The sequence below is a fragment of the Miniopterus natalensis genome, chromosome 4 (assembly GCF_054644295.1).
Source record: "Miniopterus natalensis isolate mMinNat1 chromosome 4, mMinNat1.hap1, whole genome shotgun sequence".
Lineage (NCBI taxonomy): Eukaryota > Metazoa > Chordata > Mammalia > Chiroptera > Miniopteridae > Miniopterus > Miniopterus natalensis.
In genome coordinates, this window is record NC_142084.1 from 8,353,960 (window position 1) to 8,380,190 (window position 26,231).

General features: G+C 39.9%; 1 protein-coding gene across 4 annotated transcripts in view; it reads left to right on the forward strand.

Annotated features, from left to right (window-relative positions):
- Positions 1-262: 262 nt before the first annotated feature.
- RNF130 (ring finger protein 130) overlaps positions 263-26,231 on the forward strand; it is a 101,773-nt gene continuing 75,804 nt past the window's right edge. For all 4 annotated transcript variants that reach the window (XM_087816251.1, XM_087816249.1, XM_087816250.1 and 1 more), the window contains exon 1: positions 263-524. In XM_087816251.1, coding sequence (XP_087672377.1) covers positions 278-524 — 247 coding nt within the window. In that variant the 5' untranslated portion in view covers positions 263-277. The remainder of the gene's footprint in view (positions 525-26,231) is intronic.

Genomic DNA, 26,231 nt, shown 5'->3' on the forward strand with positions numbered 1-26,231 from the left:
GGGATGGAAGGAGACCGCCCCCACAGCCCTGGAGGAGCCCGGAGCGGATGACCGCGCGCGGTCTGACCCGCGGTCCTCTCAAGGAGCCCGTGGCGCGTCCCCGCTGGCCGGCCGCGGACGTGAGGGCGGCAAGCAACGGGGCCGCGGCGCCCAGGAAGCGCGTGCTTGCGCTCGGCCGCGCGCACGCGCGCTCCCGCCGCAGCGCCCGCCCCGCCTCTCGGCGCCGGCCGGTGAGCCAGGTCCGCTAGCGGCGGCGGCGGCGGCGGCCGGAGGGACGATGAGCGGCGCGGCGCGGGCGGGCCCGGCCCGGCTCGCTGCCCTCGCGCTGCTGACCTGCAGCCTGTGGTCGGCACGGGCGGACAACACAAGCCAGGAGTACTACACGGCGCTCATCAACGTGACCGTGCAGGAGCCCGGCCGCGGCGCCCCGCTCACGTTCCGCATCGACCGAGGGCGCTACGGGCTCGACTCGCCCAAGGCCGAGGTCCGCGGCCAGGTGCTGGCGCCGCTGCCCATCCACGGAGGTGAGTGCTGGGCCGGGGGCGACGCCGGGCGCGGGGTGGGCGGGGGTCCCCACCGCGCGCCGCCGGGCCCCCAGCGTCGCTCAGCCGGCGGCCGCGGCGAGGTCTCGTTCGCGCGCAGCCCGGCCTGGTCGCGCCTGGGAAGGAGGCTCCGAGCGCCGTCGGGTTTTCCTTTCTTCCTGAGCCCTGGGGGCGTCCCTGCGCCGCGTGCGGGGGGCTTGTTGACGCGAGGGCACTGGACTGCGAGTTTGCAGGGACGGCTCAAACAAAGGGAGCGGTGGAGGAGCGCAAAACTCGGTCACGAGGGGAGGCTTAACCTGCCCGAATCAGACTTAACGCTGCATTGCATCTCAAAGGATGAGGCCTTATCCTCATAAAAACGTGCGGTTTTTCTTAAGTGCAAGTGGGGCGGGGGAATGGAAGAGGAAAATGGACATCTTTCCTGTTGCTTTTGGCTCTTGTTCTGCCCCAGTAGTTTTACTTTAATTTGACGCCTAAAAATCTCAGATGGAGAGAACCTGATAGCCAAGTCTTCAGGTGACCGTTGCTGGCCAAAGGAGATACAGGTACAATTTTCCAGAATTGTCTTTGAAGCCATTTAGCTCATTCTCTCTTAAGCATAAACATGGGCGCCGTTTAATTATTTGGTATAAAATACATGTTTGTAGAAATTACTGGTCATATTTTAAAGGAAACTTTTTCCACATTGTGGAGTTTGATTCTTTGTTGTTGTTTTGGCCCACTGTAAACTTTTTGGAAAATGTCTGCTATCTTCTCCACCCCCGCTCTCACTCTGAGAATGCTGAGTGGGTTTTTTTTTTAAGCTGCTCTTCATGTTAAGATGACCTAAACTAGGCAATCTAAATAAGGTAATGCTGTTTGTTTTATACTCTAACATGAAAACATGCCCCTTCTGAGGTCTTTGTGTGCTAAAGTTCTAAGTTTTTTCTCCTTTGAGGCAATCTGGCTGAGGAAAAAAGAATCACTTAAGGCTTTCATTATAGTATGTCCCCAGTTTAGACTGGCCACTTTTACACCAATAACCAGGTGCTTAAGGTGCATTTCTCATCTCCACTTTGTTAAAAACAGTGGCCCCATCTTGCCCACGGAAACAGCCTTGGTCTTTGGTTCATTCTGTAAATATTTGCGTGCCTTGTCTGTGCCAGTCACTGTGGTTGGGACACATAATATTGCCACACTGTGGCACTAACAATGGTTGCCTATTTTCTGGTGTGGAGGAGAACAGTAAGGGTCATGTGGAAGGTAGGAAGAGGAAGCGAGGCCAGCTGTCCTGGAGCAAGAGCTGGCCCTGTAGTGTTTTGAAATCTGTGGTTTGTCTTTGGAACTTGGTTCCCCTAGGCCCCAAATCGGTGACCATCTCTTTAGATTCTTTCCTCCAAAGTGCTAAAACTACTTGTTGCTTGCCTGTCATCCCGAACAAAAGCCCCATCCTTGAGAAAGCTTGTTTAAGGTGTTTGGATAGAAGGGTACTGGGAACTAAGGTGCACTGATGTGTGTGATTCCCGTCACTGGGAAGGTAGCTATGTAGGATTAAACGTGTCGTGCTGTAGGAAAATTGTGTAACACTAGAAAGTAATTTGGCACCTTATCCTGTTTCATCTGCAAAATGGAATGGTGAAATATTTACCTCATAAGGTTGTTGAGATGCTTAAATGGTTCCTGCTTTTTTAAGAGAGGGATCTTGTTAACCTAAATGAATCTCTGAATTAGTGGGGTTTTAGACACTGCATCAAAGTGAACCCATTGGAGCAGTGTGTGAAGATGGTCTGTGATCAGTTCACTGAGTGTTTTTCTGCTCTTCTCGCTTATTTAGTATTTGCACATGAGTTTGCTCCAGGTTTTCTCATGGTGTTGGTGGGATCCTACAGGTGGTTTGTGCTAAGAGGTCTGCGCACATAGGTTCTCTCTGTCCAGCAAATATGAATTGAAATCGTACTGCATGCCGAGCACCATTTATAATGTATTGGTGATGAAGGAGGGACAACAGCCGTGAACAAAACAGATAAAAATCCCTCCCCTTCCTGAAGCTCCCATTCTAGTTGGGGTCTTTGTAAGCCAATTTACCTGTAAATTGTTTCTAAACCTATGCATTTACATGAAATCCAAGATACTTTGCTACATTTGCAACAAGAACTTAGGGATGTATTTTGAAAAACAAGAATGGTGGTAGAAATCTGTTAAAATTATTCATGTTTAAGAAAATGGCTTATGTCAATATTTCAGTTTTTGAAAATGGCTTAAAATTGGAATAATGTTTGAATATTTCACATTATGATATTTTTTATTTAGTGAGTTTCACATTTTTAGAAAAATTATTGCATTCCTTATGACCTTTATGCTTTTATAGTTTTGAATTGAAGAAAATTCTTAACATCTTTATTGAGGACTTACTGTGTGTCGACACTAAACAAAGTGATGTTCTGTTTACAAAAATAAAAAGTTTCAAACAGTTCCTGGCTAACAAACAAACAAAAAACCAGCTGTGGTCAGTAGATGTGTAATTAATGAAAAGTCACTTTGAGGGTAAATGTGTGGTAGAAATGAACATAAAGACAAAATAACCTTGCAGTTTTCCTAGAGCTTAATGTAATAATGACTTATTTTAAATCTCTGACTCGGTTTGTGAAATTAGAAACCTTTCTTTGGTATTTTGCGGTGCTATCAATTAAGCATGCATGAATTACTGAAGAAGATTTATTTGTCCCATACCTTTGAAGGGCAGATTGGCAATTTTTCCTTAGATGTTGTGGTATTTTAAAAACACATTTCGAAAAGTGTTAAAATTTATAAAATACTTCATAGACAAGTGTACTTAGAAAATATATTTTTTATCATTAAAAAGAATGCATTTGTAAATGGAGATTCCTTTGGTGCTAACAAATTGTGTATTTTAACTGGTAAAGAATTCATTTTTAGAAATGTTTTTATGTGGTGATCGCAGCTTTTTTGCAAAGGGCGAGCTTAGAACTAGAAACAATGGAAACTAGCTAGTGTAGTATCTGCTGTGGAGCAGACATTGTAAATGTGCTTTATGTGTGCATACTAACTTTTTGTTTGAGCCTAGAGTGGGGGTTGGGAGAGGAGAGGGCCCTGTGTTGATGATGTCATTATGTATGCAGATGTGCTGGTGGGAAGAATTTGGTATGAGCAACTTTTTGCTTTGCATAGAAATGTTCAGGATTGGATTTTAGGCGGTTCTGAATGATGGTTGTTCTGTATTTTAGTTGTAATTTTGATGTGGTTGTGGGAGGAGGTGAGTACCACATTTACCTATGTTGTAAATCTTTTAAAACAGACGTACCAGAATATACCTATTAAGGAGAGTGGTGTGTTTTTTCAAACCAATCACGTGTGTGTATATGTGTGTACACATATACACATATTGTGCAGCAATGAAAAATAAATGTAAACACTTTTAGAATTTGTTTTGTGAGATTATGTGTAGTATATCAAATATTTGTCTTTCTAGATTTGAATTTTGACAGTTGACATTTTGAGGCAGTTATTTTCTTCTGTGCTTATAAACTCTGTCTTTAGATAATGTTCAGAGAGGAGTTCAGTAGTGTTTTGGGCCATGTCCGCTTTGGTGGGATGAATGCATAGCCCTCAGAGCTGGTTCTTTTAAGCGTAGTAATCTTGACTTACTTACAAAATGAAACTAAGTTTTCAGGACTATCAACGTTTGTTTCGTCTTCCTTAGGATATTTTATTCACTAGACATTCATATTTTCCATAAATTGTAGTAAGGATAGCTTTCTGTACGGTTGGAGGCAATTTTGAATAAAACAAAAGGAACCCTTCAAATGTCAAATTGAATAAAGAAAAAAGTACTTAATATGCACCTACTCTATGCTTGTGTTATGTAATTCCTGTGGTGGTTCAAAAGACAGGGTATGTAATTCCTGCCTGGGAGAACTTCATCCTTTTGCTGAGGACATCAGCCTTGTCTAGATGGCACAATGAGGACATGTCATTGCAGAAGATGGTGTGGCTCTCTTCAACCTATAGGAGGATTTTGTTCTGAAGCAGGGCTCTGCAAACTACAGCCAGGGGGCCAGCCACCTATTGTTTTAAATAGTTTATTGTGGGGAGTGGCACGATGTCACAGGAATGGGGGCAAGAGAGATCCCCTTGACTTCTCCCTCTGAAACTTCAATAAGTTCATCAACTATAGCTCAACAAAGGATTCCCTGCTCAATATAGAGGCATGCCTGAGAGACCCAAGCATTGAAGCATCTAAAGATGGGCAAATGGGAGCAGACTGGGAGGCGAGAAGGGAGGAAAGCTCAGAAGGCCACAGATGCAGCCCTGCAGCTGAAGGCTGGTGGTAGTAGGCACTTCCTTTGGCAGGGTAGAACAGAGTGTTTCAGTGGGCACTCCAGCAGGGCAAACGGTGTGAACTGTCGCTGAGCCAGCTGAGAAGCCTGGGCAAGGACACATTGCAGGGGTTCTACTGCAGCTGTCCATCCTTTGGTGTTCCAAAGAAATGGCGCCACAGAGCCCTGCCACCCACTGGACTCCCCAACTTGCCTCCTGTCACCCTTGGTGTTGGGTTGAAGAGCACATTATCTATAAACTGAGAGCTATTGCAGCAGAATCAGTTTCCATCTGTGACTGATCCCCATGTGGGGTGTGTGGAGGGGGTGACCCCGGTGGAGGTTCCCACCACCATTAAGGTGAGGGCAAATAAGCCCCACCCCCAAGCAGCAAGCAGCATTGTGTTGTACTGTCTGAGGGCAGCTGCTGAAATCAGTTGAGGGAAGTTACAGAGGTAAGAATCTTGTAATTCAGCGCCACCTACTGGAAAAATAGTAGAAAGACCTCCTCAGAGAAAGCTGCTGGAGAAGGACCGGTAATACATAGATGCCTAGACAAAGGAGATCAGCAAATACTGTGAATAACCATAACGAGGTATCTCAGAAAGAAAATGAAAAGTCTCCAGAAAGCAAACTGGAACACATGGAAATATATGATATAAATGACAGAGAATTCAAGATTGCAGTTCTGAAAATACTCCATGATATTCAAGAAAATACAGACAGGCAATTTAATGCATTCAGAAAAATTAATGGACAAAATGAGTACTTTACCAAAGAGATTGAAACTTTAAAAAAGAACCAATCAGAAATCCTGGAAATGAAGCATTCAATTAAGGACATAAGGAGTGAACTACTGAGCATAGGAAACAGCCAACCAGATGGAGGACAGAATTAGTGATATTAAAGATAGGATTCTAGAAATGATGCAGAGGAAAGAAGAGAGAGACCTGAGCATAAAAGAAAACAACAAAAACAAAAAAGCTCTGCAAGAACTAGCTGACTTCATCAGAAAGCAATACAAGAATAATAGGCATACCAGAAGAAGAGAGGGGGAAGGGAACACAGAAGCAGAGCCTATTCAAACAAATAGTTGATAAGAACTTCCCAAAGCTCTGGAAAGAACTAGATCCTCGAATCCAAGAAGCAAACGACACCTAGTTACCTCAGTCTGAAGAGGCCCTCTCCAAGGCACATTGTATTAAAACTGGCAAAAATTAATGACTGAAAAAACTTTCAAAGTAGCCAGGGAAAAGAAAGAAATGACCTACAAAGGAAGACCCATCAGATTATCATGGTACTTCTCAGCAGAAACTCTACAGGCCACAAGAGAGTGGAATCAAATACTCAAATGACTGAAAGAGAGAAATTACCAGAAAAGAATAATATATCCAGCAAAGATATCCTTTAAATATGAAGGAGAAATTAAGACTTTCCCAGACATACAGAAGCTGAGGGGATTTTATTACCAGAAAACTGCCACTGCAAGAAATACTCAAGGGGGTTACTCTACCTGAAACAAAGAGCATAAGGTCACAATGCTACAAGTAAGATAACCAAAAAACGTAAAGCATAAACAGGGATAATTTGTGACAATAAAAACATAAAGGTGTGTGTATGTATATAAAGGTCTGAACTTGCACAGGTGGATGGAGATCAGATGCACTCAAAAGAAAAAACATATATATATATATATACACACACACACACACACATATATATATATATATGCAACTTTAATAAACCTAATGGTAACCACACACAGAAACCCTGAAACTGAGACACATAGCTTAAAAAAGAGGAAACAGAGGAAAGAAGTATGCAGTACAACCAAACAAAAACAACACACAGAAACGCAAAGGAAAAGAACCAGTAAAGGCACAGAGCTACCAGAAAATAATGGACAAAATGCCTATAGGAAATTCTCACACATCAATAATTACCCTAAATGTAAATGCACTGAATTCACCAATAAAGAGACACAGAGTAGCAGATTGGATTTAAAAAAAAAAAAAACAACCAACCATGTGCTGCCTTCAAGAGACACATCTAAGCTGCAAAGACAAAGGTAGATTCAAAATGAAAGGGTGGAAAATGATTCTCCAAGCAAATAACATTGACAGAAAGCAGGTGTAGCCATACTTAATATCTGAAAAAATAGATTTCAAGATAAAGGTAACAAGGGACAAAGATGAACATTCTATAATGATACAAGGGACTCTACATCAAGAAAACATAACATGTCTTAATACATATGCACCCAATCAGAGCACTGAACTATATGAAGCAACTACTCACAGAATTAAAGGGAGAAACAGAACAAAACACAGTCATAGTTGAGGACCTTAATACTTTATTGACAGCTCTTGCTAGATCAATCAAGCAGAAAATCATTAAAGAAATATCAGCATTAAATGAAACACGAGACCAAATGGACATAATTGACATTTACAGAGCCTTTCATCCCAGAACATCATTCTTCTACAGTGCACATGGAACATTCTCAAGGATAGACCATAGGTTGGGTCAACAAATTCAAGAATATTTAAATTATACCAAGCATGTTCTCTGACCACAATACCTTGAAATTAGAAGTCAACTGTGAAAAGGAAGTAAAGGAACCAACAAATGTATGGAGAGTAAAGCAACATACTACAAAAAAAAGACTTGGTCAAAGAAGAAATAAAAGGTGAGAGCAAAAGATATATAGAGATGCCCTGGCTGGTGTGTCTCAGTGGTTAGTGCCAGCCCTTGTACCGAAGGGTCACAGGTTAGATTTCCAGTCAAGGGCACATACCTGGGTTGCAGGTTCAGTCCCTGGCCCTGGTGCGGGCGCATTCAGGAGGCAACTAATCGGTGTGTCTCCCTCACATCAGTGTTTCTTATCTCCCTCCTTCCCTCCTTTTCTCTCTATAAATCAATGAAAAAAATATCCTCAGGTGAAGGTTAACCAAAGAATAAAAATTTTAAAAATATATTTAGAAAAAGATATAGACAAATGAGAATGACAATACAACATATCAAAACTTCTGAGATGCAAGGAAAGCAGTAATAAGAGGGGAGTTTGTATCATTATAGGCCTACCTCAAGAAACGAGAAATCCCAAATAAACAACCTAACATTACATCTTAAAGTACTAGAAACAAGAACAAAAGCCACCCAAAGTCAACAGAAGAAAGGAAATCATAAAAATTAGAGCGGAATTGAATGAAATAGAACAAAATTACTATACAAAAAATTAATACAACAGAGAGGCGGTTCCTTTTTTTAAAATGTTTTTTGTTGATTTGAGATAGTGGGGAAGGGAGAGGGGGAGAGAGAGAAACATCAATGAGAACCATCAATCAGCCGCCTCCTGCACTCCCCCTACTGGGGATTGAGCCCAGAACCCGTGCGTGTGCCCTGACCTGGAATCAAACTGGCAACCTCTCGGTGCATGGCGGATGCTCAACCAACTGAGCTATACCAGCCAGGGCAAGAGCTGGTTCTTTGAAAAGATTAATAAAATTGATAAATTTCTAGCTAGACTCAGTAAGAAAAAAAAAAGACCCATATTAACAATCAGAAATGAAAGAGAAGTCACCACAGACATCACAGACATACAAAGGATCATATTAGACTACTATGAAAGACTATATGCCACCAGATTCAATAACCTAGAAGAAATGGATAAGTTCCTAGAAAAATATAAACTTCCTAGACTAAATCATGAACTGGAAAATCTAAATAGACCGATCAACTGTGAGGAAATTGAAATAACCATCAAAATCCTCCCCAAAAGTAAAAGTCCAGGACTAGATTGCTTCACCAGTGAATTCTACCAAACCTTCAAAGAAGATTTAAAACCTGTCCTTCTCAAACTCTTCCAAAAAATTGAAGAAGAGGTGATACTTCTTTACACATTTTACGAGGCCAGCATAACCATGATTACCAAAATCTGGAAAGGATAACACACACACATGCACACAAACTACAGATCAATATCTCTGATAAATACAGATGCAAAAATCCTAGACAAAGTACTAGCAAATTGAATACAACAGTACATCAGAAAAATAATAGATCATGATCGAGTGGAGTTCTTTCAGGGCACAAGGATGGTTCAGCATATGCAAATCAATCAATGTAATACACCACATTAACAAAAGTAAGGATAAAAATTGTGATCAATAGATGCACGAAAAGCATTTGATAAGATACAACATCCATTTATGATTAAAACACTCAATAAAATGAGGAATAGAAGGAAAGTACCTCAACATATTAAAGACCATATATGAGAAACCCTCAGCCAATATTATACTCTGGTGAAAAACTGAAAGCTTTCCTCTAAAATCAGGAGCAAGACAAGGATACCCACTCTCACCACCCTTATTCAGCATAGTTCTGGAGGTCCTAGCCAGAGCAGTAAAGCAAGAGAAAGAAATAAGAGGCATCCAAATTGGGAAGGAAGAAGTAAAAGTGTCACTTTTTGCGGATGACATGATTCTGTACATAGAAAACCCTAAAGACTCCACCAAAAACCTATTAGAAACAATAAACACAGTAAAGTTGCAGGATACAAAATCAGTGTACAAAAATCCACTGCCTTCCTGCATACTAACAACAAAGCTTCAGAAAAAGAAATTGGGGGGGGTGGGATTCCTCTTGCAATTGCAACCAAAAAGGTAAGATACCTAGGAATAGCCTTAACAAAGGAAGTGAAAGGCCTATATATTGAAAACTACAGAGTATTATTAAGAGAATTGAAAAAGACACAACAAAATGGAAAAATATCCTGTGTTCATATATTGGAAGAGTCAACATAGTTAAAATGGCCATATTACCCAAAGCAATATACAGGTTTAATGCAATTCCCATCAAAATCCCAATGTCATTTTTTAAAGAAATAGAACAAAAAATCACAAAAGACCCAGAATAGCCAAAGTAATCCTGAGATAAAAAGAACAAAGTCAGAGGTACCACACTACCTGACTTCAAATTATACTGCAGAGCTTCAATACTGGTATTGGTAGGAAAACCGATACACAGATCAATGGAACAGAATTGAGAGCCCAGATATAAAACCACATGTATATGGGCAGATAATTTTCGACATAGGAGCCAGAAACACACATGGAGTAAAGAAAGCTTCTTCATTAAATGGTGCTGGGAAAATTGGAAAGCCACATGCAAAAGAATGAAATTAGATTGCAGTTTGTTCCCATGTACAAAAATCAATTCAGAATGGATCAAAGACCTAAATATAAGATCTGAAACAGTAAATTACATAGAAGAAAACATAGGTGCAAACCTTATGGACCTTGGTTGTAGAGAGCATTTTATGAATTTGACCCCAAAGGCAGGGGAGGTAGAGGCAAAAATAAACGAATGGGATTGTATCAAACTAAAAAGCTTCTGCACAGCAAAAGAAACCGACAACAAAACAAAGAGCAGCCAACCAGATGGGAAGTGATATTTGCAAACAGCTCCAACGAAGGTTTAATATCCGAAGTATATAAAGGAACTCATAAAACTCAACTCAAACAAATAATCCCATTAACAAAATGGATAGAGGACCTAAACAGACACCTCTCCCAAGAAGACATACCAGTGGCCAGCAGATATATGAAAAGGTGTTCAACCTCACTAGCAATTAGGGAAACGCAAATCAAACCCGCAATGAGATACCACCTTACACCTTTCAGAATGGCTGCTATCAACAAGCAAGTAATAGCAAGTGTTGGAGAGGCTGTGGAGAAAAGGGAACCCTCGTTCCCTACTGGTGAGAATGTAGACTGCTACAGCCATTATGGGAAACAGTCTGACGATTCCTCAAAAAATTAAGGATAGAGTTACCATAGGACCCTGCAATCCCTCTCCTGGGTATCTACCTGAAAAACTCAACAGCATGTATTTGCAACGATATATGCACCCCTATGTTCATTGCAGCATTATTCACAGTGGCCAAGACACGGAGACAACCAAAGTGTCCTGTGATAGAGGATTGGATAAATGGTACATATACACAATGGAATACTACTCAGCCATAAGAAAAGGTGAAATACTGCTATTTGTGAAAACCTGGATGGGCCTTGAGAATATTATGCTAAGTAAAATAAGGCAGAAAAAGTTAAGAAACGTATGATTTCACCCATAGATGGGATGTAAAACTGAAACTCGTGGACGCAAACAGTGGTGTGGTGGTTGCCAGAGGGAAGGGGGTAGGTGGTGATGGGGGCTTGATATATAGTGACAGGAGAAGATCTGACTTTGGGTAGTGGGCACACAGTGCAATATACATCTTGAATCAGAAATCTACACCTGAGACCTAGATGATCCTATTAACCAGTGTTACCCCAATACATTTAATTTTAAAAAGTAGTTTATTGAAACCATCTGTGCCCATTTGTTCACAAGTCTCTGGCTGCTTTCAAGCTACAGAGTTGAGTGGTTTTAACAGGAGCCTGTGTGACCTGCAAACCTACACTTTACTTCCTGGCTCTTTAAGAAAACATTTGACAATCCCTGTTCTAAAGGTTCATTTATACCTTAGTCTTTCCCATTAAAAACTATCTTAGGTGTTTATGGATGAGAGTTTGATTCCTGCCTAACTAAATTGTCCCAAATTGTGAGGTCCTCCTGGAAGTTAGGCGCAGTCTCTTTGTTTCAGCCAAACACCTAGGACTGTGCCTGACACTAGCAAGCCACTGAAATGTATGATTTGAGTTTAATCCTGCGGTACTGAAACTGATGGCAGGCATTGTAGGAAGGTAGAGGGAGGGGGGTTGGTGGACAGAGTATACTGTTATTTTGCTAGATCGTACGTAAATGGCATGGAGACCAGAGAATTAACATATTTGGACTTGCAGTCTAGAAACATTTCATTGAAAATGTGGAATTTGAGGTCAAACTTGATTAGTCCTGCTTCCAGCCATAAATGAGTAACAGGCACAAGGTTTACTTCCAGTCACTGTAAGTGACTGGAAAACTTGACAAAGTTGTGAAACAGCAGTTTTAGAAATAGGTCAACAAACAGCACAGGACAGTGATCTGTGAGAGAAAGGAAGTAAACAACAGAGCCCTGTGACTGCCCCAGCCTACCACCTGGAGACTTTCCAAGCTGCAGTGCAGGGAGGGGCAATCCCAAAAGAATCTGGTGGTCTTCCTGAACTGATGAGACAAGAGTCCAGAGCTCACAGAGGTCAAGGCAGATGTGAATGTGGTAGATGTAAAGTACCAGAGGGCAGAGAGCTGCACATAGATTGAGCTCTGGAGAGCTGCAGTGGGTTCCCCTCAAACTGGTCTGCACATTTGATGAAGGACTGTCAAAAATTAGCAGGTGGAGTTCACACAAAACTAGGAGTAGTTCATATTCTCAGTAATCTGAGTAGAAGACTTGCTAATGCGTAGGGCATGGAGTGAGGCCAGATTAGCCCTAGAGAAAAGCCTGTTCCCAACCCACCTATAGAAGCAAACCTTAAAAGGATCAGACTGATTTGGAGTAACTTAACTGGTTCAGAACAAATAATATTTAAAGGAATACAATAAAATCCAGATCCCAAAAACATAAAATTCAAAACGGACATCCAATCAAAAATTAAGAAACTGAAATATGCCCGGCTGATGTGGCTTAGCAGTTGAGTGTCAACCGCCATGAACCAGGAGGTCACGGGTCAATTCCTGGTCAGGGCACATGCCCAGGGTTTCCGGCTCCATCCCCAGTAGGGGGCATGCAGGAAGCAGCTGATCAATGATTCTCTCTCATCATTGATGTTTTTATCTCTCTCTCCCTCTCCCTTCCTCTCCCTGAAATCAATTTTAAAAACAACACGGAAATATGACCTATAACTATACAAAAAACAATCAGTGGAAACAGGCCTAGAAACGAAACAAATGATGGAGTCAGAGATAAGGATGTTTAAACAACTATTATAAATATACTCAATTTATTCAAAGAGGTAATAAACAAAAATGAACATGATGAGAGAAATGGCTGTAAAAAAGACGCACATCAAACTTCAAGCAGTGAACTCAAACTTTAAAAAGTGTTGGATATATTGACAGAGAGAAGAGGAAAGAGTATACCTGGAAGTTGGTATTTTCTGTTTGGTGCTCTTGGGTTATCCCAGGCAGTGATGTGGTAAGCATTCGTTGGGTACATACTATTACCAAAAATGCTGCCAAGTATTGTACATGGATTATCATTCAGTCCTTTTAACAGCAGTAAGTAGTACTAGATCCTCATTTTGTGGAGGGAATTCAAGTCTCTTCTGTATCTCAGTGCCTTTTTCTTTATAGCACTTAACATGATTGGAAAGTATATATCTATTTTGTTTGTTTCTAAGGGCAGGGATTTGGGCTCTCTATCCACTCTTGTATTCTTGATACTTAGTGTGTTACCTGGGACATAGAAAGTGGGTGATTAGTGTTGGACAAATTAAACTGAGTGAGGTAACCCACCAGCTGTGTCACCACGGGGTTCTGTGGAGCTGGGACTTGATGTATGTCAGTCTGACTGCAGCACCCATACTTTAACCATTTCTCTGTACTGCTTCCCAAGTGGGTTTAATAAGTTATGATACAGCCACTAAGTGGGAATGTTACACAGCCATTCAAGGGGATTGTAGTGAAAGCTGTGTATATGCTACAAAAGTAAATATAGCCTGGCTGGGCATGGCTCAGCGGTTGAGCATCGACCTAGGATCCAGGCAATCAGGGTTCAGTTCCCGGTCAGGGCACATGCCAGGGTTGTGGGCTCGATCCCCAGTCGGGGGCGTGCAGGAGGCAGCCCATCAGTCATTGATGTTTCCACCTCTCTTTCCTTCTCCTTTCCTCTCTCTGAAATCAGTAAAGATATTTTTAAAAAAGTAAATATAAAGTGATTGAACTGTGACTGGGTTAAAATTTGTTTATGGTGGACAAGGATGCAAAATAATATAAACAATAAAAATCATTGTATTATACTGATTGGATTGTGGGTCACATCTCATTTACTTTCTATTTGGACATTGTTAATTTTCAATACAAAACCTTCGTAGGGGTAAAATTATACTCTCTGAATGGAACAAGTATCTTACAGGTGTGTGTTTTTTTAAGTTTATTTCCCAGCTTCAAGAAGAATGGAGTGAATTCCAAGCAGTGGTTAGAATGACTGGAAACTGGCCCTAGCCGGTTTGGCTCAGTGGTTGAAGCATCGCGCAAGGACTGAAGGGTCTCAGGTTCGATTCGGGTCAAGGGCATGTGCCTCTTTTGCAGGCTCGATCCCTGACCCTGGTAGAGGCACGTGCGGGAGGCATCCAGTTGATGTGTGTCTCTCACATCGATGTCTGCCCCTCTCTCCCCCTTCCTCTCCCTCTCCCCCTCTCTCCCTCTCTCCCTCCCGCTCTCTGAAAAGCAATGGAAAAAATATCCTCAGGTGAGAATTAAAAAAAAAAGAATGACTGGAAGCTGCAAGATACTAGTAGGAATATGTTGAAAAGGGCATGTTTTTCCCCTGTAAGAAAAGAGGAAGCCCAACACCAAGAATGTGTGGTCCAAATATAAAACAAGTTAAAATGTGGCATGGTTTTGAGCAGTAAGTGGATCCTAGGGAGAGAATTGGAATCCTAGCACAGGACTTGGCTTTTCTGAAATATTTTTATGATGATATTAGTGCTTTCATTGGTTTTCAGTGTTTGAAATGGAACTGTAGCTCTAGCAGGCTTGCTCAGTGGTTAGAGTGCTGGCCCACGGACTGAAGGGTCCCAGGTTTGATCCCAGCCAAGGGCACGCACCTTAGTTGCAAGCTTAATCGCCAGCCCTGGTCAGGGCTCATGCAGGAGGCAACCAATTGCTGTGTCTCTCTCACATTGATGTTCCTGTCTCCTCTCTCTCCCACTTTCTCAGAAAGCAATAGAAAAAATATCCTTGGGCTAGGATTTAAAAAAAAAAAAATCAATCTATAGTTAAAACATGGAAGACTTAATTATAGTTGCAGAACAGAAGTAAATGTTATTAACCTTAAGAATATATAATTATAGCCCTGGCTGGTGTGGCTCAGTAGTTAAGAGTGTCAGGCCATGCACTGAAGGGCCAGGGGTTTGATTCTTGGTCAAAGGCGCACGTACCTGGGTTGCATTTTCGATCCAGCCCCACTTGAGGCTGGTGCCAGAGACAACCAGTTGATGTGTTTCTCTCTCTCCCTCTCTCCCCATCCCTCCCTTTCATTCTCTAAAAATCAGTGGATTAACAAAACAAAAGAATATACAATTATAAATGACAAAGGTAGAGAAAAGGAAGAGAAGAGATGTTTGTTAGAGATGTTAGTTTAGGGTGGGCCCTAAATCCAGTGACTGGCGTCCTTGTAAGGAGAGGAGAGGATACAGACACACAGAGAGAAAAAGGACATGGAAAAATAGTGGCACACAGAGATTGGAGTTGGGCTGCCCTGGCGCAGGAGCTCCAGGGATTGCTGTCACCCACCAGAAGGTAGGAGGGAATATAGGACCATTTATCCCTTGGAACCTCCAGAAGGAGGCAACCCTGCTGACACCTTGATTTCAACTTCTGCTCTCCAGAACTACGAGACAGTGTTTCTGTTCTTTTAGGCTGTCGAGTTTATGGTCATTTGTTAGGGCAGCCCTAGGAAATGAATACAGAGAGACACCCAAAATTGAACAGTATTGCAGTTTGGTTTTATCAGTGCGGAAGAGAGAGTAGAGCTGCCTTTTCCCATCCTCTGGACACCTGCTGAGAGTATGTATGTGTAAGTTATTTTGGTAGCCCTAATCACTGACCCATACTGAGCTTACTGTTGATTAAAGCTTCTAAGTCTTTTCTTAGAGGCTGCCCTAAGCCATCTGATTTTACTAGATTCATCCTGTTCACTCAGGCTTTCAAGATTTTTTTCGAATCCTGATTTCTCATCTAGTCTTCACTCTTTCTAGCAGCTTTGTCACCAGTGAATGTTATGAACATATGTTCTGTATCTTCATTTAAGTCAGTGGTTCTGGCTCTTCTGAATTTCCTTTAAGATTCAATGAAAGTTTGTAGACTTTTCTGCTGAAAAAATATATTTGTGTAGCTATACGCAAAATTTCAATAAGGTTTAGGAGGTTCAGATATCTCTTGAAACCCCAAGTGGTCTACAGAGACCCAAAGTTAAGAATCACTGCTCAAATTTATTGATAAAATTGTGAGTGAACAGACCCTTGTAGTGTGTTGCTTAGAATCCTTCTAAGCTGGTTGGCATTGTTCCTTAATCAGGTCATTCTCCTTGATAGAGAAAGCAAAGCAAAATAGGTTTTGAGAAATGTTTTCATCCATTGTTTTGTTGGCCCTGAGCAGTAGATGTATTTCTTTCCTATTCTTGCTGTGAAACAACTGTTTTAAAAAATCTTTGGGAAAGGGCATGAGAAAAGCCCCTTTGTTTGTTCTTGTCATTAATCGCAACCTTCATCTCTTTCTGGGCTTTTTAATTTGGGGGGAAAAAATTTAAGCCTGTGCTATCATCCTGAATTTGTCTTTACAGCTTTTGTATGAGTCTTCTTTAAAGTTTAATTCATCTTGTGCATTCTAGATGGTTTCTTCATTTAGTTTCTCATAAAGATGATTTGTAATTACCCAGCTTTCTTTGCCTTGGGATTTGCAAAATTCTAAAATGACAGGTTCCCTTCTTCCAAGTTATTGGTGACTTCACATTCTGGGTCTGTGTTAGGCTCTGGGTAGTGTTTGCCCTGGTTACCTCTAGCCTTTGCCCTGCAGAAGGTGCAATGAATGGTAAAGCAGATCAGGAAGTTAGACCAACTGCTTTTAGCTGAATGAGATTTCTGCAGTTCTGTAGGTAATTGGAAGCCCTGCCAGCGCTCTACCTTGTCTGCCAGTTTTGTGATGTTAAGAACTTCCATATTTATTCTATTTGGTCAGTTGACCTTGGTATATTGCCCCCATCAAAGTCTCATTATTGTCTCTCAGACATGTTCTCTAGTTCTTTTTACTTGGGTTTCCTTAAATGACATACATTATCTTGAGATAAAATAACTGCTTCTTCTACTTTTTTCCTTCTGGATAGTAGTTTCTTCAGTAAAACATACTTTTCCATCAAGACCCACTTCAACAAGCCTCATTGATTATTTTGTATATTTAAGGTAAACATTAAAGGTTTTTCTTATTATATTTTCTATATTGTATTTCTCAGATTATGAAAACTTTAAATCTCCTAAACCTCCTGTTCTCATTTGTTTCGTCATGTGAGTTGTCTCCTGTTATTTTTTTCCTAATAGTCCTCTATAAGGACTTAATTTCATGACTTTATTTTCATGTTCTCTTACCTCCTTCCTTAGCAGTTTAGCTCAGCCTCTGGACAAGTACTTCTCCCCTGTTAGTGTAAGCTATACTTTTCGTAGCACGTGGGGAGTGGGGGTGGGGTGAGAGTAAGTCATTTCTTTTAACTCACATACTAATTCAAGGGATAACAATATTACACACTTAGCTGAAATCCTGTGAAATATAAGGAATGGTAGGAAATTGTGAATAGAAACTTGCATAAAACAGGGACCCTAAGATGAAGAAATGTTTTTCCTATTGAGTTGTATGAGTTCTTTATATCTTTTGCATATTAACCCCTGATCAGATATATGAATCTCAAATATATTCTCCCATTCCTTAGGTTGCCTTTTCATTTTGTTGATTGTGTCCTTTGCTGGGCAGAAGCTTCTTAGTTTGATATACTACTTATGTGTTTTTGCTTTTGTTGCCAAATCCAAAAAATTATTGCCAAGACCAATGTCAAGGAGATTACTGCCTGTGTATTCTTTTAGGTGTTTTATGGTTTCAGGTCTCATGTTCAAGACTTTAATCCATTTTATGTTGATTTTATGTTGATTTTATGTGTGGTGTAAGATAGTGCTGTCCAGTTTTATTCTTTTGCATGTGACTTTCCAGTTTTCCCAACACCGTTTATTGAAGATACTATCCTTTCCCCATTATATGTTCTTGGTTCCTTTGCCATAAATTAACTAAATTATGTGTGGGGGGTTTTCTGGGTTCTGTATTGTGTTCTGCTGATCTGTGTGTTAGTTTTTATGCCTGTATCATAGTGTTTGATTACTGTTAACATTGCAGTATACTTTGAAATTAGGAGGCATGATGCTTATAGCTTTGTTCTTTGTTTTTCAATATAGCTTAGGCTATTCAGGGTCTCTTGTGGTTCCATACTAATTTTAGTATTATTTGTTCTATTTCTGTGAAAAATGCCATTGGAATTTTTATAGAGATTGCAGTGAATCTATAGATTGCTTTGGGTAGTATGGACATTTTAACAATATTCTTCCAATCCATGAGTACAGAATATCTATTCATTTATGTCGTCTTCAATTTCTTTCGTCGATGTCTTATAGTTTTCAGTGTACAGGTTTTTCACCTCCGTGGTGAAATTTATTCCTGGGTACTTTATTATTTTTGATGCAGTTGTAAATGAGGTTTTCTTAATTTCTCTTTCTGATAGTTTGTTATTAGTGTATAGAAGTGCAACAGATTTTTATATATTGGTTTTGTATCTTGCGACTTTACTGAATTACTTTATTAGTTCTAAGTTTTTGGTAGAGTCTTTAGCGTTTTCTATATATAACATGTCATCTACAAATAGAGGCAGTTTTACTTCTTACTTTCAGATTTGGATGCCTTTTGTTTATTTGCCTTGCCTACTTGCTGTGACTAGGACTTCCAATACTGTGTTGAATAAGAGTGGTGAGAGTGGGCATCCTTGTCTTCGTATTATGTTCCCTCTATACTCACTTTGTTGAGAGGGTTTTTAATCATAAATGATGTTGAATCTTGTCAAAAGCTTTTTCTGCATCTATTGATATGATTGTATGATTTTCGTCCTTCATTTTGTTAATGGGATGTATCATGTTGATTTGCAGGTGTTGAACTATCCTTGCATCCCTAGAATAAATTCTCTTGATTGTGATGTATGATCCTTTTAATGCATTGTTGAATCTGTCATTCTTATATTTGAAATTATGTTCCAGATAGCTCAGTCTTTGTCAACACTGTCGTCATGTCAAAGTCATTAGTACGAGAAGTACTAGTACCAGAAGAAAGAAGTGATAAAACAAAATAGGAGTGTTCTAACATCTTTTACTGTTTTGCCCAAGAATTCTTTTTTTATTACTGATTTGAGAGAGAGAGGAAGAGAGAAACATCAATTTATTGTTCCACTAACTTACGCATTCATTGGTTGATTCTTGTGCCCCAATTGGTGATCAAACCCACAACCTTGACGTATCAGGACAATGCTCAAGTTTAAAATGCCTTCCAGTGTTGCAGACTTTCAATTATAAAATGAATAAGTTCTGGGGATTTTATGTACAGCATGGTGACTATAGTTAATGTACCGTATTAGAAATTTGAAATTTGCTAAGAGAGTATATCTTAAGTGTTCTCACCACAAAGAAAAGTAACTATATGAGGTGATGGATATGTTAATTAGTTTGATGTGATAATCATTTCACATAGTATAGGTACATCAGATCATCAGGTTTCCCCCCAGCTTAAGGTATAATTAACTAATGCCTTCAGATACTCCTCTGGGCCCTCGATGGTGTTCTTTCTGTACATCAGCAGTGTTGACTTATAGTCGCTGGCTTTGCTCTTTCCTCGTGAGCTCTTCGTGACAGCCAAGAACACCGAATACTATTGACGGAGCTAGGTCTCTTCATAGCCACATCCTTGTTTTTCAGCAAGGAATTCAGTCTTGTGTGTTTAGGTAGATGACCATATTGTCACTCAGGAATTCTATATGGAAAGATCACATTTGAGGGAGGAAGATAATGAGTTTGCGATTGGCACTATTCAAGGAGAAATACCTGGCAAGCAAGTGAAATTTAAAGAGTAAAGCTCAGGAGAAAGACTTAGATTTAGACATTATCTACATATAGGTGATCATTGAAGCCATAGGAATGGATGAGATTGCCCACTGAGAAAGGGGGCCTAGGGCAGAACCTTGGTGAACACCTCCAGCTTAAGAGACTGCTAACAGAAAAATGAGAAAGAGTAATCCGAGAAGGGGGAGGAAAACGTGATGGATAGGAGCCAGTAGGAAAGAGAGCCTCAGAAAGAGTTGTACTTGATATGTAACACTTTTATGGAGTGAGAAGTGATGTAAATTAAATAGGTATCACTTATGTTATACTATGATACCATGTTTGTACAAGGACCTAGCATTAATTTTTAGTTATTTTGATTTGCATGAAGTACAGGGTGGGGCAAAAGTAGGTTTACAGTTGTTAATATGGAAAATAATACCATAATTAATAAGTAATAATACAAGAATAAACTCTGTTTCACGTACTCTCAACTGTAAACCTACTTTTTGTCCTACCCTCTATTTGTTGTGTGAGTTGTAATAGAAATTATTTTTGAATATGACTTTTCAGGTATAGTGATTTATATTAGCCATCATTTAAAATTACTCTTAAGATGCTTTTTATTATGTCATGGAGAACGTTCAGTAGATATGTTTAAGTTCTGAGGATGTGAAAAATGATAAAAATTCATTTGAGATATACAGTAACTAAGTATAGAAGACAAACGATAATGGATAGCTATTGACAATTAAAGTTGCTGACAGTTCAGCTATGTATGACCCTTCCAATGTTGATTGATATATTCAGCACTCTAGGTATACAGAAGATACTTTATTGTTGCCTTCTTAAAAATTCTATATGAAAGGCCAATAATTTATTGTAAAAATGTGTTTCTTTAGAATATAACCAAAAAAGTAGAAATTACTACTTAGGAGAAAAATTTTAAAACACACTTATTTTACTTTTTAAAAATACTAGATTCAAAATTTAAAAATAGATAAAATAACATTCAAGAATCCTACACAATTAAAATGTTTTGTTTAGCCTCTTCTCAACGTAAGCAGAAGACAATGAAGTATCTTCAAAGTGCTAGGAGAAAAATAACAGTCCAGAATTTTTTATCTGGTTAAGCTGTCATTCAAGAATGAGGACAGACGAAAGATGATATCAGATGTAAAAAAACAAGTTTACCATAGGAAGTGAGTTTACCTGTAACATTCTCATTAAAAGAACTTCTAAAGGATGTAGAGTAAGGAAGAAGGAAATGAAACACAGAAGGAAAAGGGAGATGTGAGGATTATGATGGTTAATTTTACGTCACCTGGACTGGGCCACAGGGTAGAGATAGTTGGTCAAACATTATTCTTGGTATTTCTGGGAGCTTGTTTTGGATGAGACTAACATTAAAATTGTTGGACTGAATAAAGCAGATTAAAGTAGGCTGCCCCCCCCCCCCCAGTGTGGGTGTGCCTCATCTAATCAGTTGAAAGCTAAATAAACAAAAGGTCTGATTCTCCTCCCAGTAAGAGAAATCCTCTTGCCTGAGGCCTTCAAAGTGGGACATTGGCTTTTTTCCTGCCTTTGTACTCAAACTGAAACATTGGCTCTTCTTGAGTTTCAGACCTGCCATCAACTCATCTTGCTGAATTACCCTGTAGATCTTGGAACTTGTCAGCCTCTATGATCATGTGAGCCAACTCATTATAATAAATACTTTTACACACACACACACACACACACACACACACACACACTCTCCTTATTGGTCTGTTTCTCTGGAGAACCCTGACTAGTATAAGGACTGACAAGCATATCTGTAAATAAAGTTTAAGAATCACTGACTGTATGAAACATTAAATACTAGAGAAGGGATAACTAAAGCAAGGTGGAACTGAATACTGGGAGTTAGAGCTGCATCTGTAGCACATTGAATGGTGGCATCCCAGAAGACATGTCCATGTCTTAATTCCTGGAAACCTGTGAATGAGAAAACCTTATTTGGGAAAAGGGTCTTTGCAGATGTAATTAAATTAAGATCTTGAGATGAGATCATCCTAGATTACCCAAGTGGACCCTAAATCCAGTGATAAGTGTCTTTATACAAGACAGAAGTGAAGACACAGACACAGGAGAAGGCCATGTGAAGACAGAGACAGAGGTTGGAGCGATGCAGCCACAAGCCTGGAGCTTCCACAAGCTGGAAGAGGCGCAAGGAAGGATTCACCACTAGGGCCTTTGAAGGGAACATGGCCCTGCTCACACCTTGCTTTCAGACTTGTGGCCTTCAGAACTATGAGAGTAAATTTCTGTTGTTTAAGCCTCCAGGTTTGTAGAATTTTGTTATGGCAGCCCTATGAAATAATACACATTTTAAGAGCCTTGTGTTACTCAGGGAGAGAATAGAAATATTTGTTAAATGTAAGCTTTTTATCAAATATGCAGGTTAACATTTTAAGGGTAACCACTAAAAAATAAAACTTGAATATATAGACAGAAGAAAAGAGGGAATAGCCCTGGCCAATGTGACTCGGTTGAGAGTGGTCCGGTGCACCAAAAGGTCACTTGTTCGATTCCTGATCAGGGCATAGACCCAGGTTTCTGGTTTTATTCCCCAGTCCGTGTGCATATGGGAGGAGCCAATTGACGTTTCTCTCTTACATCAATGTTTCTTTTCTCCCTCTTTCTCTCCCCCCCTTCCTCTCTCTCTAAAGTCAATTAAAAAAAGAGAAAAAAAGAAATTGGGAATTACCCTGGCTGGTGTGGCTCAGGTGGTTGGAGCATCGTCTCATACACCAAAAGGTTGCAGATTCGATTCCCAGTCAGGACATATACCAAGGTTGTGGGTTCGATGCCCAGTCAGGGCAAGTATAGGAAGCAATTGATCAATGTTTCTCTCTCTCCCCCCCTTCCCTCCCCCTCCCTTTCTCTCTCTCTCAAATCAATTTTAAAGAGGGAGGGAGGGAGGGAGGGAGGGAGGAAGGAAGGAAGGAAGGAAGGAAGGAAGGAAGGAAGGAAGGAAGGAAGGAAGGAAGGAAGGAAGGAATTAGAAACAAAAATAAAGAATTCTGTTTTTTCCTTTCAATTATAAAATAAGAATTTAACAAAGAAAAGATAAGGGAAAAAAGGTAGAAGCAGGAAACCTAAAGATTAAAAAGATTGTAATCTGTAGAAATAGGAAAGCAAATAACCAGAACATACATGACAATGAAAATATCTAAATCCAGGGTAACTAATTAGGCTTATTTTTATTTTTACTTCTTTTGTAGGAAACAGCTTATAGAACATTGCCCAAGTCAGAACATTTCCACATGAAACAGGTCTTGGGCACAAGGTTTTTCTTTATATTCGTTCTTGCTTAGTCTCCCTTTGTCATCCTTCCCTCTCTCTCTTCATCAGGTACATTAAGTGTCTACTATGTGCCAGGCATATTAGAGAAGGTGCTAGTTCTCACCCCTAGGAGACACTCAGAATTAACAGCCAGTTACTAATACAGTACAATGAATGGTAAAATGGCTGTGATCCCAGGGTGCCTTGGAGACATGAACACAGCACCCAGCTCAGCCTAAGGAGGTCAGAAAGGTGTTTGGAGAAGATACGTTAGCAGAATCCTGAAGCTTAGGAGGTAGTCAGCAAAGGAGTGGGATTGGCATTTCAGGAAGAGAAAATGAGACACGGGCTGTCAGAGCGAGAGACGCATTGGGGCACCTGCACTCCAGCCGCTGTGACTCTTACAGCAGCAACTGATGGTTCTCAGGGCATGGAAGGAAACACCACCCACACAATAGTGTGGTGACTGCTACTTATTAGGTAGGGTGTTTGCATTTTTAAAAGATTTTTTTTTCTTATTTACTCACAAAACCCTTTAAATATTTACATAGTCTTTGTACCAAAATAGTCTTCCTCTTTTCCCATTGCAGTTGGGGTTCTTCACTTGACTATCTTAAATTTGTATAGTGTTGTAGCTTTGGCTGTATAGCTGCTTATTTGATTTTCGTAGGAGTTTAAGAGAAGGGATTAATCTTCTGTGTTCTTGTGCCGCCCACTTCTGTACACTCTCTTTTCTGCTTGAGCAGTTTTCCAGCGTTCCATGAAGGTTCCTTGACCATCACATTGCTCTTTTCCTTTCCTAAATGTTTAAGCACTCTCCCAATTGGTGCTTTATGCTGCCTTGTTGATATTTCACTTCTATGCCAGGCATGCCTCCTCAATACATTTAGAGGTTCTTCAAGATTCAATACCAAAATGTTTGGTTCCATCCTATTTCTCTGTGGTACTTAGTATGTTGCTGAACATCTAAGTTAATGTCCCTTAAGGTGAGGATTCTATCATTGTTCCTGTTCGAATCAAGGAGTAAATAAAAGTCTCAATACTGTTTCTGGACTCAATAGGAAAGGCCATACAGAAAAAAAATTGAAGTTTTTCTGTAATACAATATTTTCAGCTTTATTAAGGTATAATTAAGGTATTATAGTACAATATTTTATATTATATATAATTTCACATTTTCATGGTAACTTCTAATAAGTTTTTTCTGGCACTGTGACTAATAAATGCAAAGAAGTCAGAGGTGATGTTCTCTTCTGAACTTGGCAGGTAAAAAGAAACAAGTAAATGATTTTGAATTTGAGCAAAATTGCTGTTGATAAATTTTATGGTTCATAATTATAGATGTTTTATGTCTTCACTTAATAAATTGCTTCAAGTACAAATAACTGGTATAAATCTTGAAGTAGTGCCACGGGATCACAGCATTCATCATTCCTCTTGGGAAGTTGTGGGGTTTTAGCTGTTAACATTTTTATTGTTCAAGTTCTTTTTTAATTCCAGGAAAGAATAGATAGATAAAATAAGCATACTACAATATTAAGTGGTTATGAAAACCCCTTACTTTGTTTTTCTGAATAATGAAAACTGCTTCTTTGAATAGGAACTTGGATATCTTATTGTTGCTTATCATTGCATATTCTGTTCTCACTGATACGGATGTTTTCAGAGACCTTTTACAAATGGGGGAACAGGGACATTCTTTTTGCTTATACAGTCTGTTGTTGGAATTTGTTTGGATTGGCCATAGGATCTGTTCTTGGTGGGTGGGGATTCCTTTGAGAGATAGATTGTGTTCTGTGGTTGCACCCCTTGCTATGTCTTTCAGTTTTAGACATTGTGGCTATTAGTGAATGGCTGTTCTAAGTGGACAGTGACATTGTCAGGGCAACAGGCAGAAAGGATGAGACTAGGGAGCTGTTGGGAGCAAGGGACACAGAGAATGTGCTGCCTAGCTCCAGGTGGATTTCATGAACATCAGTGTAGAGTTCCCGTGGCTCCAGGCTGGGTAACTAGGAAAATGTAGGATGGCACCTGTAAAATGACAGGAGAAGAATAAGAGGCACCCAAGAGTAGAGGATTTATTATAGACTTTTTCACATACACATAACTCTTGTGAGGGTAAGAATTTTATCTCAATCTTTATAAATAAGTAAAAATGGAAGATTAGAGAATTTGGAACCCCCAGGCCTTCTTGCTGGCCTCTAACTGTGTTGTTTCCTCTTTAGCACACTGTTGAACACATAGGAAATCACAGGAAGGTCAGGAAGGTCACAGAAAAACAAATGTTTTGCAGAAGACAAGTGTACAGATCTCTTTCTATATTCTTTTATTTTTAATGTTTCTATTGATTTTTTGAGAGAGAGAGAGAGAAACAATCAATGTGAAAGTGAAATATCGATCAGTTGCCTCCCTCATGCACCCAAACCAGGGATCGAACCCACAACCTGGGTATGTGCCCTGACTGGGAACTGAACTGGCAACCTTTTGGTGCACAGGACTACACTCAACCAACTGAGCCACACAGGCCAGGGCTCTTTAGATATTCTTGATTCTGCATTTTCTTCAGGGTTTGTGCAGCAGCGTATTTTGAAAAATCCCAAATGAAACACTTAAAACAAGTTCTTTGCACCTACTTGGACACAGTATTGGAAGTTTTCCCAAGACAATGAGGGTATCGTAACACATCACCTAAATGCTTATATTTTAAAACAGCATAATAATCAGTAAAACAGACAGATATTGCTGAAAGTAAACAGTGTTTCACATTTTCAGAGTTTCACAGTGCCTTGACTCTGTCTTTCAATAGTTGACTACTAAGTTTAATTTGATTGAGAAAGGACGAAACCGTTTAAGGGAAAGGGTGAGTCATAGTTGTAGACAGTATCAGTCATGACAAATTAGGGAATCATTTATCTCCCACTTACTGTGTGTTAGGAGACCTCTGATAGCAAATATGTTCTCATTGCTGTCCCTCATCATGATAGAGAATTGGGGGGAAAGGTATTTAAGTGGAAATGATAAATGTAACATTTCTTTGTAGTAGCGGCATCTCTACATTTTACAGTTTCTTTAGGTAATGTAAACATTTCATTTCTTTTACTAAACAGTGTGCTTTCAGGGAAAGCAAACATTTCCCCACTGGTGGTGTCTTTTTTTACACTTTGTTATTGATTAAAACTTAATGTTTTTATTATTTCTTTCTTCCTGTGTTACCCTTT